At 40.2% G+C, this 17,396-nt stretch overlaps 1 protein-coding gene across 3 annotated transcripts in view; it reads left to right on the top strand.

Annotated features, from left to right (window-relative positions):
- Window positions 1-17,396, top strand: part of LIN54 (lin-54 DREAM MuvB core complex component) — a 40,060-nt gene that overhangs the window by 722 nt on the left and 21,942 nt on the right. For all 3 annotated transcript variants that reach the window (XM_015625053.3, XM_015625054.3, XM_015625055.3), the window contains exon 2: window positions 15,021-15,748. In XM_015625053.3, coding sequence (XP_015480539.1) covers window positions 15,056-15,748 — 693 coding nt within the window. In that variant the 5' untranslated portion in view covers window positions 15,021-15,055. The remainder of the gene's footprint in view (window positions 1-15,020; window positions 15,749-17,396) is intronic.

The following is a 17,396-nucleotide window of genomic DNA, read 5'->3' on the forward strand; positions in this document are numbered from 1 at the left end:
GGGGCCCGGGCTACTCGCCGGCATGCCCCGTTCGAGGAGACCGCGCCGCCCCCGGGGAGCCGCCGGGGCCACACGGCCCCGGGTGAGTGAGGATGGCTCAGCTGTGTCAGCGGGATGCTCATTCCGGCTCTGCCCCGCGGAGCGGGTGCGGTGCTGCCTCAGCTCACCCCGGTGCCAGGGCGCACCTGTGCCCTGAGCGTGCACTGCCCGGCTGTGGACGGCCCTCAGCTCCAAGGGAATGTGTCTGGTTATGGCCTCCTCAGTACAAGAAAAACAAGGAGCTACTGGAGAGGGTCCAGTGGAGGCCGTGAAGATGATGAGGGATCTGGAGCATCTCATGTGAAGAGAGACTGTAGGAGCTGGTCTTGTTTAGTCCGGGGAACAGAAGACTGCTGTCATTAATGCATATAAATATCTAAAAAGCAGGTGCTAAGAGGATGGTGGTAGAGTTTTTGGTGGCGCTTAGCAGCAGGATGTGGATAAATGGCTATGACCAAAAATGTAAGTTTCACCTCAACATGAGGAAGAACTTTATGTTGTGGGTGGTAGAGCATTGGAACACAGGGAGGTTGTGGAGTCTCCCTCTCTAGAGATATCTGAAATCCACAGGACCATGGTCTTGTGTCAGCTGCTCCAAGTGGCCCTGCCTTGTCAGAGAGGTAGGATTGGATCATCTCCAGAGGTGCCTTTCAAGCTTAACAATTCTGTGATTCTGTGAATGTAGCCAGACCATCTTTTGGGATAGACCCAGCTTTTCTTTTCACCGTCTTTCTTGTTATGAGGTATATCAGTATTCAGAATGTATTTTTAGTTATTTGTGGCCTTGACTTTTAAGCACATAATTTACTAATTATGTAATGCTTGATATTGAGCATTTGGGTTCTGGAAAGCCCTGTGGCATTGAGAGCACATGAAACTGTCCACTGGAATATACTGTAATCAGGAGGAAAGCTCTCAGACTTAAGATGTCAGGTGAGGAAAGCAGAGATATTTAAATCACCTTTCATTAGTTTCATCCTTCTGAAAAGTTTCTTGAAATATATTACAGCTACTGTAGGAAATAATAAATATAGAGAAATAATTTGAAGTATTCATTGCAATGTTTACATGAAGCTTGCAATAACAAACAGGTTACTCAATCCTTGAGTATGTGGTTATCTTCTTCACAATAGCTTTTGGCTTATTGGAGGCAAGAATAGTGGGTTATCAGCTGAATATATTTCTTCTGCCAGTGTAATCTTTTTGTAAAATAAAATGCATTAGACTTGTCTTTTGTGTTCTTTTTAAATTATTATTTGTCAAGACATCCAGTTTACCTATCTGCCGCTGAGTTGCATGTTAGCTACATGCCTTGTACAGATTTGTACCAACCTAGACAGAAATGTGTGGCTGCATTGCTCTGTAGGCCAACCATCTTACAGGCTGCTTGAAAATGCAGCCCAACTTCTCTAATGGGTTAAGAAAGTACTCTGTTTTTTGTGATGGGGAAAGCTTCAGCAGTTTGTTATGCAAGGTTGCTTATTCAGCTTATGTATCAAGAACTATCTGCTGATGCTTGGTTTGCTTTTACTCTGGTGTTGTCCGTGCTCAGATAGTTTGTAACTGAATGCTCTGAACAGTTCAGTCAGAATTCTTGAGGAGTTTTAAATGCTTTCAGGTGGAGTATCTGCTAACCACAGATGAATAAGAAGGGTGATGGTGAAGAGTACTGTCAGAATTCAACCTTAGAGATGTTGTTATCTCATACACTGTGATATCTTTTATTTCAGATTTGGAAAAACCATCAGAGCCTCTTAGGTTCTTTTCCCTTGCACTTGTTTGGAAAATGTTTGCAGGGAGAACTCAGGTAGATTGGGGGAGTTGTGTTTTGATTCCTGCTTCAGCAATGAACTGTGGTTCCTTATCTGTCACTTGGTGTGTTTGTGCTTTTGTTCTCTATATGTGCTATAGAGGAAGCACATATTTCTTTGTCACATGCTGTGAGAAGCACATCCTAATGTCCTACAGAGGCTGTACACTACAGAAGTGTGAGTGTGGTGTATTTATAGCAAGTACCTAGGAGATAACCTCAGGATTCTTTGTGTTTTTAATTATTATTCTTAGTTTCAGGAGCTCCCAAAGAGAAATGAAAAGTGTTTCTTGAATTCTTTTTCAAAGGTTTGTATTTTGCCAGGCCTTATATTTGAATAGCTTGGTTTTCTCAGTTGCTCAGAAAGCTGATAAGCAGCATGTGGCTTTCAGTACAGCCTGTGACTAGGCTTGCTCACCTGACAACATTAGAAGTCTGGAAAAGAATGTTCTTGCACAAGAAAGAGAAAGGCTAACAGAATAATCTCTTGATTAGTCATGGGGTGCAAAGCTAAATGATGTGAGAGATTCTCATGTTCAATATCTGGATGTAGATTGGTAGCTCCTTAATTAGAGCGTCACTCCCCTTCAGAAGCCATCCTTCTGCCATCAGATGTGTTGCTGCCCACGTGAAGGTTATGCTCTTAACGTTGGGCTCTGCTTTGATCTGTTGTATGAGTTCTAGGTGCATACTGAATCCCCATCTTTAGGGGCTGACTGTTTAGGGGTTTTTATTCCTTTGGAGTAACAGCAGTTTCTGTTACAGACTCAGGAAGTCTGTCTTCCTTGGATGAAACTATTGTTTCTGTGAAAAGTCTTTCAGGTGTGATCCCTTGGCGCTGCTCTGGTGCTGATAGACTTTGAACAGAGTTGTCTCAGCACACTGACTCACCAGAATTTACTTACTACTTTGTGGAGTAGTTTTCTTCCTGGATTGAACACCAGTGTCAGTGGCATGGAGGAAATGGGTTTGTGACAACCTACAGTTGGTTTTGGATGGCTCTGCTCCTGCCTGACTCCTTCATCTGGGCTGTTCCAGCAGTCATACAGATGTTTGCTAGCACAAGGAGGGAAAATGTGTGGAAACAAAAAGGCAAGTGCCAAAGGTGGACCAGAGACCTTTAGTAGTAGTGCTGGCTTATTGCACACAGGGAATTGGAACGTAGGGAAAGTAGTGCTGCTGCTCATGTACACACAAAGTAGCAAATAATGCTATTTGAAATAACAGTGCAATGAAAGTATTGCTAGGATATTGCTCTCACTAAGTCCTATAAAACTGTAGCAGGTGCTTGTTTTATTAGTGTGTAATTATCAGATTGTTGATGTATAAGGTTTTTTTAGCTTTGCTTTACCATTTAAAAATTATAATGGAAGCATAAATTACTCAGAACTTGCGAAGGGAAGAAGGATGTCCTCATAACTGGTATGTGGACAAGAGGTTAGTTGGTTTGTTGTTTTCTTTCTCTGTCCAGTCTTAAAAAGAAACCAGCTAGCACCTCTATTATAAACATGACAGTGGAAACATGAGCTTAAGCTATCTTCCCATGGAAAAAAAAAACCAACAAAAAAACAAGCCCAAAAACCTCAACTGTGTAATACAAAGTTCTCATGCACATATCACTTGACAAGTGTCAGTTTAAACACGTAGGAGTTGCTAATTTGTGTACCTTGCCCATTCTTCTGATTTGCTGCACACAGTCGTTTGTGTGGTGTCTCGGGCAGCGAGCGCTCACTTAGCAGAATGTAGAGTAATGGGGAGGGAATGGTGTGCGTTGGTTGAAGCAATTATGGTTACCTTGGGAACTATTTTGTGACTATAGATGGTTAATTTGTGGTAGAAGAACACCTGGTATTTTCTTAAGTATTCCTTGCAACCGTTGGAAAAAAGACTAGATACTTACATTGGTTATGTATCCAGCATTTGATAAGGAGTGAGGTTGGGTTTTTTCCCTTGCTATGGTTTGCCATTGGCATTGTATTTGATAAACCTAGGGCCATGATCCTCTGGGAAGCATGCAAACTGCCTCCATGACTTGTCTTATGTGGAGATTGGGAAAGAGAATGGAAATTATTTTTTCTGTGTTCTACATACATATTTTGTTACAGTGTTAAAGCTATTTGCTTTCATTCTGCTATTACATATGCAAACATGGTGAGTTTGCAGTCTTAGATGATTAATTTTTCCACTTACCCTTGTTAATCATAGCTTCCTCATGGATTCATCTTTTTCTGGTTTCATGACACGCATTTTGTTAAAGCATCTCTAGTTCAGTAAGCTTAAACAAAAGCCTCTCTGTTGAAAAAACAGTGTGCTGAGTGATTTTGTAATTCTTTGCTTTATGACAAAACAAGCTTTTCAATTTTAGAAACAAAACATAGAGTGTCAGAAAGAATAAGAAAATGGGGAAATGCCTAAAATGTATGACAATATTTTACCCATTATTGAAAAAAATAGCAAAATTGAAGAATGGCAATTAATTAGGAGAACTAGTACAGCAAGATCACTTACGTGCAGTTGTGCTCTTTCATTTGACAATATGCCAGCAGAGCAGGGTGAGTCTTGATTATACATATACTTCTGTGGAGGCTTTTCTAACAAGTGAATGAAAGCACGTCTGGTGTCAATAGTTTCTTAAGAGCTGCATTTCCTAATTTTTTTGTGCCATTCTTTGTGAATTTCAGTTATCTGGGATAGTTGCCGTGCTTGTTTGTATTTGTCAAAAAGGGATGAGAGAACACAGCAAACAAGGAGATTACCTAGCCTGTTCTTTAGTTTGTTTTGCTTACAAAATGGCCCAATAAAAGGATTTGTTTCTCTAAGATTTGTTTTCCCCTTGAAATCAACTTAGGCAAACAAGTGACCTTCACTTTCCAAACTGTAACTTGATTCTACTTTGCATAGGTAGGTGTTCTAAATCCCTTGCACTAGCAAGCAGTCAAGAATCTCTGGGAACTATGAACTTTGTGTTATGCATTGATCTTTCACTAAAATAAGTTTTCTTTTTGCTGGGAGAGTGTCTGAACCATTAAGTGATCAGTGGGTGTTTTTTCAGAGTGGGTGTTATTTGCTTGGTGCCAGTGCTGTGAACTTGCTCCACTGGAATGACCAGCATGGCTGTAGTCAGTTTTGCACTCAGTGATGTTGGCAAAGTTTGTCACTTCTGTTTCTTGTGGACAAAAAAAGCTGTGGATTTCCCCAGGAGAGAAGCAGAAAATAGGCATGATGGAGGCTACTTGTGAATTTTTACCATCGCTACTAGCATGACTGGGAAAAATAAGAGCTCATTCTTTGTTGAACAGGAAGAAGTCAGCAAAAAGAAACAAGTTGAATAAAAGGTTTTAATTTGGATGTCGTGGATTCTTAACAAAAATTCTTAATGACATTGATGAATGCAGATGCTATAGAATTTTGCAGAAAGACATAGTTATTTTCAAGTTCTATTGCTGCTGTGTTGGTTTCAGTAGACCATACAGTTTGACACAAAGCTGCTTGGGTGTGTGTCCTGAGCTGAATTGTGGGAGAATTTACAGAGTGACAGCCTCTGGTTCAGGTGTGTCCAGTTTTTTGTGGGTATGTGGTTCTGTTCACTGTGTAGTGATGAACCAGGGCAGCTGAGTCACACAGAGAACCTGCCAAGCTGCAGGTCAGCTTCAGTGTCCTGTCATATATTAATCACTGTTAATCTCCAATCCTCAAAATTATGAACTGACAGTTGTCAAAAGCTTCTTTTGTATATACAAATTGGTTTTAGATGTAATAAAGACCGAGATCTTGGTACATAAAAAAAGCCAAACAACTTTTTCCATGGAAAAACACAGTTAAAATACAGTTTGCTCACTATTATTTATTCACTTAGTAATTCTGAGAAGGAGATGAACATTAAGTATCCTGTAAGGACGGATTTGGAGCTTTTCTGAAAGCCTGCTGCTTGTGTAGGTTGGGTGTTAGGAGAGGGTTCTTCCCCTAGAGCATGATTGGGCACTGGAAATGATTTCCCAGTGAGCCAGCATGGAGGGTGCATGCGAAGAACTCTTCTTCCTAAGTGGCCTTGGCATATTGTGTGGAATAAAGCTTCTCCAGGGATAGAATAAGATACAGTGTCGATATCTTGCTGTGTCACTTTCAGCATATTAAAAACAAAGGTTGTAAGAGATACTGTGTAGTCCTAGTCACCAAAATGCTTCCTTCTGGCTAGTCCTGTCTGAAAGTTTTCAGGGTTTTTTTGAAGCGTTTATCCATGGCTGTTGGTATACTTACCTACAGCTAATGAAACAGTGAAACTTAGGAGTTTGTGTTTCAAGAAGCTTTTCAATGAGTTAAGTTATGAAACCTGAGACTTCAGAGGTCTGAGCAGCCTGCATTTGAAGTGATCCACATGGTACTGGAGCTGGGATGAAATTCTATTTCTCCTGTTGAATTGATCTCAACTCAAAATCTTAATGTGGAATTTCATTCCACAAAGGTCAGTCAGTTATTGCGCAGTCAAAGTTGTTTAAGCTTTCCCAAAAGGAATACAGAGGTGCTTTATCTAGGGGTTGAAGTGGGAAGGAGGTGTTAATAGTGTTTTTTCTGAATGAAGGAATCTGAATGAAGTTCTGGTTTGGCTGTAGGTGAACTATTTATCATCCGCTCAGCCCTTCTGCAAGTAAATATATTCTGTACTTGTGGAATGTTGTCATGTTTAAAGCTGGTAAAACTGCTGAGATCTGCAGCTAGAAGCATGTTTTCCTGCAAATCACTGCAAAGTAACTGTTCGGGCTATCTTTATTTTTGTTTTAATGTTCCACCTGAGTAAAAAATGAAGAAAGCCAACCTAGATAAGTTTAAAAAGCAGTAGTGGCTATAGCAGCTGTCACTGCTGTTGAAATCTTGACAGCGCTACCTTTAAAGCATTGCGCTTTTTTGTCTTACGGTTTTTATCTTTTTTTTGTCTCTGTGGTGTTCTAACTTTGAAAAGGCTCGTGATTGCATGAGGCGCATAAGGAATTAAGCTTTTAGGGCAAAATTTTTTGTGCCATTTTAGCATATTTTTTATAATTAAATACTTCACTGAAATCAGTGTTGGGGCAGGGGAGATGTTTCAGTTAGAATGAACTTCATGTACTGTACCTCCCAACTGGGTGGTGCTGGTGTAGTACAGATGAGATGCACTTGGGTCATCTCTAAGTGCATCTCTGTAACTGGTAGGTTACAGTTCTGTTGTGATGAACTCTTGTTCATAAATACAGCTCTGAAATCTACTCTTGCTGAAATTGCTGGCAGCAAGCCTGATCTTAAAGGTGTGCAATATGATAACACCTGCTAAAAGTCTGTAGGGAACTCGATATCAAGCCTATGGTGGTAGTTTTCACGCTTGTTCAGAGTTCTTGGTGTGATATTGCTGTGTCTTCTGAATTCTTCTGTAGCCTCACATTCAAGAGGTGTCTGGAGTTTGGAAATCAAGACCTTTATTTCAAGCTATATGTAGAAGACAAAAATCTGCGTTTTTAGGGCCTAGTGATAAGTACTCCTCACATTTCATTTGTTTGGTTTTTTTTAATCAATCAAGTGGTTCTCTACATGTTTATTCAATGTAACTTTAGATTCACAATGCCTCACTATTGGCCTACTAAACACTGCAGAAAATTAAATTATTTGAAGTTATTTTAGAGTTATTTTCTTTTGGTTGCATCCCAAAGTTTGTATGGAACATAAGGTTAGAAACACTTGATTAAATGTAAAGGCCCCGGAATCTACGAAGACAAAATTTTTGATTGTTCACTGTAGTGAACAACTTCAGAATGTATTTAGTGGTCGTAGCACCTGTGCAGTTCTGTGTTTAAGCTCTTATGCTATGGCATGTTTTGAAAATGACTGAAACTGGCATGCAAACCAAGGGAAGGGTGAAGGGAAATGTTCTTATTTTTAGTTTCTATTTTATTTTTAGTTTGCCTAAAGTTCTGCTTGAAAGTAGAACATTGTTTCCCATTACAGAAGGCAGTCTGAACTGCTTTGAAGTATTCTGCTGCACAGAATGTTATTTGCAATACTTTCCTGGAAAGTTGCTGTAAGTGAAGTGTGTGGTAAACAAGCAGTGTTTAAGATTTAACTAATGACTCTGAGTGAGTACTTGGAGTTTTGTTGTGTTTTGTTCAGCATACTGCTCAGTACCTCTCAACAGCTGGAGTGTTCTTCCTTAATAATCTTCTTCTGTAATAGGTGGTACCTTTGGGCAGTGTAGTATTTTCTTATGGTGGAAAGGGGGTTGTCCAATCCAGAGATACATATCCCAGTGTTTTGTAATGCTAGTTTTCTAGGAAACAATGCACTCACTTGTACATGTAACATAATTCAACCACTTGCAATTTGTATGACATGCTGCTTTTATCCAAAACTTAGTTATAGCTTTTTTTCCTTTTTCTCTTCACCTTCCATTTTGCATGAAAGGCTGTGACTCATGGGGACTTTTGGTTATGTACTCTAAGGTCCTTGTTAGTTTATTTGTAAAAATTGCTTTTGTACTTGGTGTGTGTAATTGAATTTCTGTGGTAGCGTACTGAGATTCTTTCTATGTGAAAAATAGTTTTGATGTGAAGAAAACAGCTATAGGTCACAGGATAGCTGAGTCTTAAAGTGTATTTGTAGCAGCTGTTGTGAAGGAAGAAGATGCAGTTGTGTAAAACATTTTTGTTTTGAAGACAGTATTTTTGAGAACTTTATTTTTTTTTCTTTACAGCATGTCAGCAAAGAACATCATCCCTTTCTTCCTCTGTGTTGGGTTTTTCGGGCAGGAGGGCGTACTCATTGTGTTTTAAGTGTCCTTGTCAATATTTTGTATTATTATTTGTTAATTATAGCATCGTGGAGAGCTTAGTAACTGTTTCATGGTTGAATAATTGCAACATGCTTTTATTCCCCTCCATCCCAAGAGCTGGAAAATTAGGAAGAGTAATCAGAGTGGGAGAATGAATTGCTACTGTAATACAGTGTTTCTACTGGGTTACACTTAAATTGTTGCAGCTTCCAGCTGCTCTCAGAATCACAGAATGGTTGGGTTGGAAGGGACCTCTGGAGATCGTCTAGGGCAGGCTACATGTGTTTGTCGCGGTGGGTCTCCAAAGAAAAGGACAGTCCACGACCTCTGCGGGCAGCAGTTCTAGATAGTGACCCCACTGTTCCTAGCTGACCCCAGGATACCATCAGCCTTCTTGGTCAGAGGGGCACATACTGCTGGCCGGCATGGAACTTCTCCCCTGGAGCTCCCAGGTCAGCCCCAGCCTGTAATGGTATGTGGGATTATTCCACACCAGGTACAGGACCTTGCACTTATTTCTGACGAATTCTATTAGGTTCTCCTCTGTCCAGTTCTCAATGAATTGTAGCACAACCTCTTGATGTATTAGCTATGCCTCCCAGTTTTGAACCATCCACAAACTTGCTGAGGATGCACTCTGTCTCTTCATCCAGAGATCTAACAAGTTCAGCCAGGACCAGACCCAGTACTGACCCCTTGGACAACACTGCTGGCTATAGATCTCCAACCAGACTCTGCTCCAGATCACAGCCCTTGGTTTCCCTCTTCTGATAACTTTAGTTAAAACCCTCCTCACCATCCAGACAAGACTATGGACAAAGTTCTCTTTCCTTTCTCTGTCAGATGGACCCCCCCAGTCCCTCACAAACCAGGTTTCTCCAAGCGATTCCCGTGGCCTGAGCACCCAAACCCCTGCTGGTGGCAAAGGGAGTAGATGGGGCTGCCTTAGCTTCAGCATCTTTCCTGGTGTGATGGGTATTTCCTCTTCAGTCTGCAGAGCAGTGAAGCGGTTTGGCAAGGGCACCTCAGCCTTTGTGAGAAGTCTCTTCCTCCTGCCAGTCCTTGCCATTGCAAACTTCCATTCTTCAGCGTTATTTCACCTGTCCCTTCAGGATGTGCTGATAGGGGAGTTTTTTGCTCTTTGGCTATGGACTGTGAGTCTCCTGCAGCCTGTGCTTGGAATCAGCTATCCAACTCTTTCCTACCACCTGCTGCAGGAGATCCACCACCTGGGCACATCTATTGCAGACAGGTCAGCTACCGTCCCTGCCCCAGCAGAAAGGTCTAGGCACTGGCACTTGAGGCCTGGGCATTTCAAATTGCTTAATCTCTAAGTATTGAAGGTCCCAAAAAATCAGATTTCTTCAGCTCAGCAGCCTTCAGGAGTTTACATATCTGCCAGTGTTGGAGAGAGCAAATAAGCAGAAGCTGTAAAATTTGAAAAGCCTTTAAGCAACTAAAATGTGGTTGGCAGCATCTCATACTTCTCACTTAAATCAGCAAGGATCCATTCTGTATTTTCCCTTTTTCTTCCTACTCTTGCCTTTGTTCTAATTAATGGACTTAGGAATGAAATATATTGTGGTTTTGATCCTTTGCTAGTGGAGGTTTATATATGCCAATTTTATGAATGTGACCGTGAAATGTGGGATTTTTGAGTTTTAAAATCCTCATGTGAGCCATAGCCTGCTGGCAGTCCTCTGCTGCACCTTGATTTGGAAAAGAGGAGAGGTGGTATTGGCACATTTTTATCTCAGCACATCCAAATTAACATTTGTGTTAACAAATTTGCCAAACCATCTATTTTTTATTTTCATCATCTCCCCTTTTGTACCAACTGTTGATCCTACATTCTTTTGTATTCATTTTCATTAGAATCTTTTCTACAATCAATTGCTTGTTAGATTGTCCACTCTTACTTTTCTGCCATTCATCTGACTCAGGTGCTCAGCCTCATTCTCCCCTTTCTTGAGGCCAGCCATCATTGTTCTTCTTCATACCTCTTTTTTTAGGGGATTTTGCATGGTTTTGGCTCCGAAGTTAAAAACACTTGTGCTTGCTGGCAATTTAGAGGGCTGCTCAGAAATGTACCAGTCCCAGGTTTAAAGAACTACTAACAGATACTGCTGTATCTGGCAGTGATACTTAGTTTCACTTAGTATTTTCTCTCTGGTCCCAAGAGAATCCCTGCTGCTTCAAGGGTACATTAGATATTGTATTTTCGTGGCTTTTGACTTTGGGTAGTGTAGGTTTGTATTGTACTTCAAGAGGTGTTCATACAAAAGCTATTACTAATTTGGTTTCCTTATTTTCTGGTGAAAGTGACACTTGAGAATTTGATTAAAAAATGAGCATTGCCAATGACTCAAGGCAGGTCTGGCCAGTATTCCTACATCTGCCAGGTTATATCAGGGTGTTCCCATGGCTGAGCACCACCAGGCAAGAGCTGTGCACTGGGAAGCGAATGGGAAGGGGATTGAGTGATGAGTGTCTTAGCCCTCTGCTTCATTGTCATGGCCTTGCTAATGTGCATTACTTTCTCAGGAGTTTGTGTAAAGCTGATCTCAGCAGCCTTGTTTCGGTATAATCTGAATTTATAAATGTGAGTTTTGCGTGCAGTACATAGTCAAGTACACTTGCCTTGCTGATGGTTTTGTAACATGTCAACCTACTCAAACTGCTCATGGTTGCAGGCTGGAAGGTTGGCTATTCTTAGTGAAATGGAGATTTTTCTGCATGTAATAAAATGCAGTTACTGTAAAGTACAAGCATTTTTATGTCTTGCATTTTGTTTACTTCTTTGTAGATCACTGTGCTTTAGTATATTGACTTTTTTATTATTTTCCCGTTTAATGTGGCTGTTCTGGTATTTTATAAACAAAGATATTGATATGATTGATCTCAATACTTTTAACAGAGGTTCTTAGAGATTTTACAGTGACATGCTAGTGACAGAGAAGAAATATCAAAATTCACAGATACCTGTCAGACACCATTCTATATTTTTGCCAACAGTCCTGGTCTTTATCCTCTTCCTTACAAATGCTCTTTATCCTTTACACCATCATATATATATATATATATATATATATATATATTGTTCTTTGTGACTATCAAGAATAGGAATCTCTTTTATGGGTAAGATGATTACAGGTGGTTTGCTGTGGCCTAAACCACTACATTTGCTCAAGCTGAGAGTTTGTTTCTCTCCTCCTCCTCCTCACCATACCTAGCACTTCTCAAAGTTGTTGGTCCGAGACTTTGTTGGCAATATGCTTTAGTCCCTAACTCTTTTTTATGTGTTTGGCTGGTTGGGTGTCCTGAGCTAGCCAAATGTTTATTATGTGAATTTTTTTATGAAATTTTATTTAATAGTATAGCCATTACTTTTTAGGTTAAAATTATCTGTTTAGCAATCTGAACCTAGGATGTTTGTTGAGTTTCCCAGTCTGAAGCTTAAACACTTGCTTGGTCTAGACTGCTTTTTTCCTTCAAGTGTTGAGTAAACACTTAGTGATGCATCTTTTCAAGGGGTTGTAGTTCGAGCTTGTGCATTATTCAGTACTCAAAGCATAACTGCTGAAGTGAAGGAAATTTTCAAGGGTTTAAATAGTTAAAACTATTCTGTACCCTTTCTGGATGATCTCAAAGCTGTTAGGATCTTAAAAGAGGTTGGCATGCTTTAACTGTTGGTAATCACTTTAGTGGAAAAATGAGAACTGTATAAAAGCATTAGTAAAAAATAAACAACTGAACTGTTGAAAAATCCTGGCTAGATACCAAGATGTAAAAATCTGCAGGAATGTTGAAGTTGCCTTTGACAGCAGCCTCTGGTATAGCCAGGATGAGATTTTCATTGTTGCCTTCAATGTATCTATTTCAGTCCTGTCCAATATGCAGTGAAGAAATAGAACAAGTGGGTTGGGTTATGGTTCTTTTTTGATGTATGTTGTTGAGCACACTAGCCTGAATACATTAATGGAAGCTAAGTTTAAAATGACCTGATAACTGCAAAATCTTCCAGTGTGATTGCTATAAGCTATTAATCCAGTAACTGAGTAATGTTTCTTTCCTTTTCACTTCTCAGCTTGATAACAGACTTGATATGATGTATTTCTTTTTCTTCTGCATTCTGACTTGCAGTGGTTAGTTTGGACTCAAAATGCTGTTTAAAAGCCTGAGTCCATGTATTTTAATGTAAATATATTTTCAACTAGATATAGGTATTTAATAACCACTTGCTGCTTTGCAACATAACCAAATGACAAGGATAAAGAATGCAAATAACTGATGAACTAGAAAACTGCTTCAATATATTTAAGTATTTTATGGTCATACTGTTAAAATATACTAAGAATGGCCTTTCTTGGGAAAAACATGTACAAATGCAAACCAAAACCAAGTTATTTAAAACTATCTATAATTACAGTGAGGTGGTTTTCCCAGTGTCTGGTTTAGCTGATTCTCTCCTTTTCAAACTTGGAGACAACGATTACATGGATTGTGCTTGACACTAGGTGTCTAACTTCTGGATCCAAGCCCTGTGTGTATATCAGTATAGAAAAGGATGATGGTTTGAGGTTTAGTTTTCTTGTGTCTGAACTAGTTTGAAGTTGTACTATCTGAGCCGCACGCCTTTGCAAGTTGCTGATGTGACAGTCAAGTGACACATCTCAGAAGACCTAATGGCCTTAACATATAATGTCTTCAAAAACAGTCTACTTTTTCTATTCCTATTTTTGAGTAATCATCTATGCAGTTAACCTATTTGACTTTAAGGCAGCAATGTGATACCATTACTAATGTGTCACTAGGAGCTGGCTATTTTGTCTAGGCCTGGTTACCAGGGCTGGCATCACTGTGCAGGCATTACTGTGGGAGAAATGCTCTCCAAAGGAGGTATTTCTGGCAGTGACATCAGATAATTTTGTGTCTTTAAATGCCTGCCAATAAGTGAGCTGTGAGTGTGACTGTCAGTGGAGTTCTTTCGGAGCTCAGGCTTCTTGAGTGTCAGGGCAGTTTGATCTGGCTGGCATTCTGAGGTGAGGGGGGTCAGAGTGGCACCCTCGGCAATCAGGGCAGCCAGGACTGCTTCAGAATAGCCTCTGGAGCTCGGCATGGAAACTCTGTAATTCTAGCAGAGCTTTTTGCCCCAATTATCCACCCTGTGGGTGAAATGCAGCTGTTCTGTAGTTAGCTGCTGTACAAAATGGGCCCACAATGACTCCAGAGGAAACAATGTCACCTCGGCGTTTGGTCAGTGTTTTTACTGGCACGGTTCCTCATGAATTAGTATTAAAACTCAGCTCTGCTTTTCCTAGCAAGTAGGAAACAGAATTTGCAAGGATTTTGTCCCCTTGAGCTTATAATTAGTACTCAGGAGCATGTAGGCAGACCCACGTGGTGTGCTCACCCATCCGGTGCCCAAGCGTGCTCATGGGGTCAACAAGTGTGGAAAATGCCTTATTAAGCTGATCTGTTTTCAGACTCTTGACAGTGATACAGCTTTAGGGGAATGGTACGATGTGACCATTTCCAGCAATGTCTGTAAGATTTCTCTAATGGAAGTGACTTGGGCTTTGAATCTTGCTGCAGGGGTTTGTTTAATATATAATTTGGGTAGTCTTTAAAAAATTCCATTCTTTTTCATATGGTGTGTTACTTGTTTTGCGTTTAGAACACCCTTCAAATTAATAATGAATTTGTGTGTTATATTTTCTGGTGAGTATTGAGGTAAAAAAAATTACAGAGCTCTTCTTTTCATAGCCAGCATCAAGGGATTATCTCTTCATCTTGTGAGTGGCAGGGCTTTGGCTTGATCCTGTGGTAGGTGGCTGTTGATTGAGCTTCTGGGGTTGTTCAAGTCCATCACTAAACAGTCATTTGATTTTCTGAGATTTCCAAAATGAAAACTTGGCAAGAATGTTACTTCTGGTATGGATAACAGGTCTCTTGAGCAAGATAACCTAATAATCAATGTTGACATGTATAAGAAGACATCATAATCTATTAGATTTTTTTTAAAGCTGTTAAACTCTTGTTTTATACTTCAGTGAGTTTAAATACTTGTATCCATATCTTCAGGGGGGAAACACTGCTTCATTGTGTATTGTGTTGTGAAGAGTGGACTGGTAATGCCTTCATTTGACTTCTGTGAATGATATTGTCAAGATTTGATGGAAGTTACTACTGAGAGTAAATTCAGCTTAGTGTGTTAAATTTTGATAACAGTTTTCTTTCCCATGATATCCCTCCTGTGCATGCGCAATACTTTCAGTCTGAAAAGATTCTGCTATATTTTCTTCTTTGGTAATACTATTCATAAAGCTTTAAAAATGTATGTTTTCTGGAAGCCAATAACCTTTTAAAATATTGCAGTACCTGCTCCGGCCATCACTGCCACAGCTACTAAAATGGAGGTGGTTTCAGCAGAAGTCAACAGCTTGCTCCCTGAGGAAATCATGGACACCGGCATAACTCTGGTGGAAGAAGACAGCATCGAGGCCGTTATCGTGTCTTCGCCGATGGGAGACTCTATTCCCATGGAAACAGAACTGGAAGAAATAGTGAACATCAGCTCCACCACCGACTCCTCAGCCACAACTACAGCCACAGTCACCACGGAATCGGTTCCTGTGCCCAGCAGCCACTCAGGAGATGCAGCGCTGAGCGCCACAGCCCCAAGCCCTGATGTGAATGCAGCTGTAAAGCCTGCCTTTCCAGGTGGCCTCCATAAACTTGGTGCTCAGACCCCTGTCACTATCTCAGCTAATCAGATTATTCTGAACAAGGCCACTGATATTAAAATAGGCAGTCAGAGTATTAAACCGGACGGGCAAAAGCTGATTGTAACAACTTTGGGCAAGTCTGGCCAGCCTATTGTTTTAGCATTACCCCACAGCCAGCTCCCGCAGTCGCAGAAGGCCGTGTCCCAGGCCCAGGGTGGAGACTCCAAGGTACAAGGCCAGCAGATCAAAGTTGTCATTGGAGGTCGGTCGGAAGTGAAACCTGTTGTGGGTGTCTCAGCTTTGACGCAGGGAAGTCAGCTGATAAACTCTGCGGCCCAGCCCTCTGTCTTGCAGTCCCAGCAAGTAAAAACAGTACAGGTAAAATGAGTTATGCTGATGAAACATCTTAAAACCAGTTCTGTTACTGCAATTGTTGTCTGTTTCCTGCACTGATTGGCACACTGTTGCTTTCAGCCTTTGCGTTTATTCTTTGTATTAAAAAATACAATGCTGCTCTTAGCCCATGCTTTCATCTGTGGATGCATTTGCCATTTTATGCTGTTTGCCTCTAGCTACTGTCCAGAAACTTAGGGTTTGCCTCAGAAAGTGAACTCTTCAGTAAATTGAAAATAATTTTCTGATTATTTTCATTTTATAAAAATAAATTCTACATACTTTCAGGACGACTGAATTCAACTCTATATGCCTGTTGTTTTTTATTCAAAGTATACACTCCCTTATGAAAGAGTAGCTTCTGCCTACTGTGTTCAGTTTGTTTAAATGAACTCTCTGAAAAAACTTCTAGCATCTGAAAAAGAACAGAAAGGTGTATCTTGTCTGCCTCAAATTGAGTTAGGCTTGTTAATAGACTGTGATGGACTAGACATTGTCATAAGCTGAACAGTCAAGGTTTTGTTTCCAATCTCTGAATGGCTCTTGAGATATCTGAAACCACAGAAAATCTGCTTGGATCTGAAAATATGTTGAAAAGACTTGGGTTATGACCCAGAGGGTCTGATTCTCATCTACTATGAGACAGAGCTAAATGCGAATGACTTTGCTCTATTGGCAGTGAGGCAGAAATAAGATCTCTTACTTAAAGTGAAGGACAGGTAGAACTTGATGCAGGTTATGATGGAAAAATATTTTACTGTCTAAATGAAATGAGAAATTAAACTCTTAGATATGCTATTAAAAATGACAAAGTTTAAAGGATCTTATTAACCAAATGTTCCTTAATTAGTATTTCATGGCAGGTGAATAAGATCAGTTCTGAATATTTTCTTTAAAGTTGAAATTGATTCCTGCACCAATTTTGATTTTCTCCTTTTTTGTTGCCACATCATACCTGGAGACACATTTAATTATGGCTATTTAAAACATAAATGATTGTCACTATAGTTTTCAAGAAAGTCTCTGGTCTTTAGTCATCATAGGAACATTTAAGAGTGGATCAGTTCCTGTTACTTGGCTTCATTATTCACTGCCAATGACAGATACAGGAAACTGAGAACAACTTAGTTGTGATGTGGTTTTTCGTTTTGTGAGATGATTTGTGCTGTCGGTGACTGAAATCAGTGACTCGGCCATCGACTTCTGCGATTTGCCATTGGGAATTCTACACATTCCTTAGCAGAAGCTCTTACTAATGGACCTGAATCTGGTTTTAAATCTAGTTAATTGCAGTTTGGGTACATTTATTTTGTTGTGGTTTCTTTTGTTAAGCTGTTGGTTCCCTTTGCAAAACAGATTGAATTGTTAGCACTTGAAAGTCTTTTTTTCCCCACAAGGAGAGGAGGGAGTAGAAATTAAAAGCAAGAAGACAAGGTTAGCACCAGATACTGCAGGGGAAATGATTGTGTTAGTACTTCACAGACAGTGTAGAAAATTTCTGAAGTATTAGAGTGCTAGATGAGACTGAGTGAGAGATTCTGGCTCTTCTCTACACTGAATGACCGAGCAGGTAACCCACAACTTGAGTCCTTTAGTCCCTGTCTTAGAAAATGGAGGGATTCATTTACCCCAT

Source organism: Parus major, chromosome 4, assembly GCF_001522545.3.
Source record: "Parus major isolate Abel chromosome 4, Parus_major1.1, whole genome shotgun sequence".
NCBI classification, from domain to species: Eukaryota; Metazoa; Chordata; class Aves; order Passeriformes; family Paridae; genus Parus; species Parus major.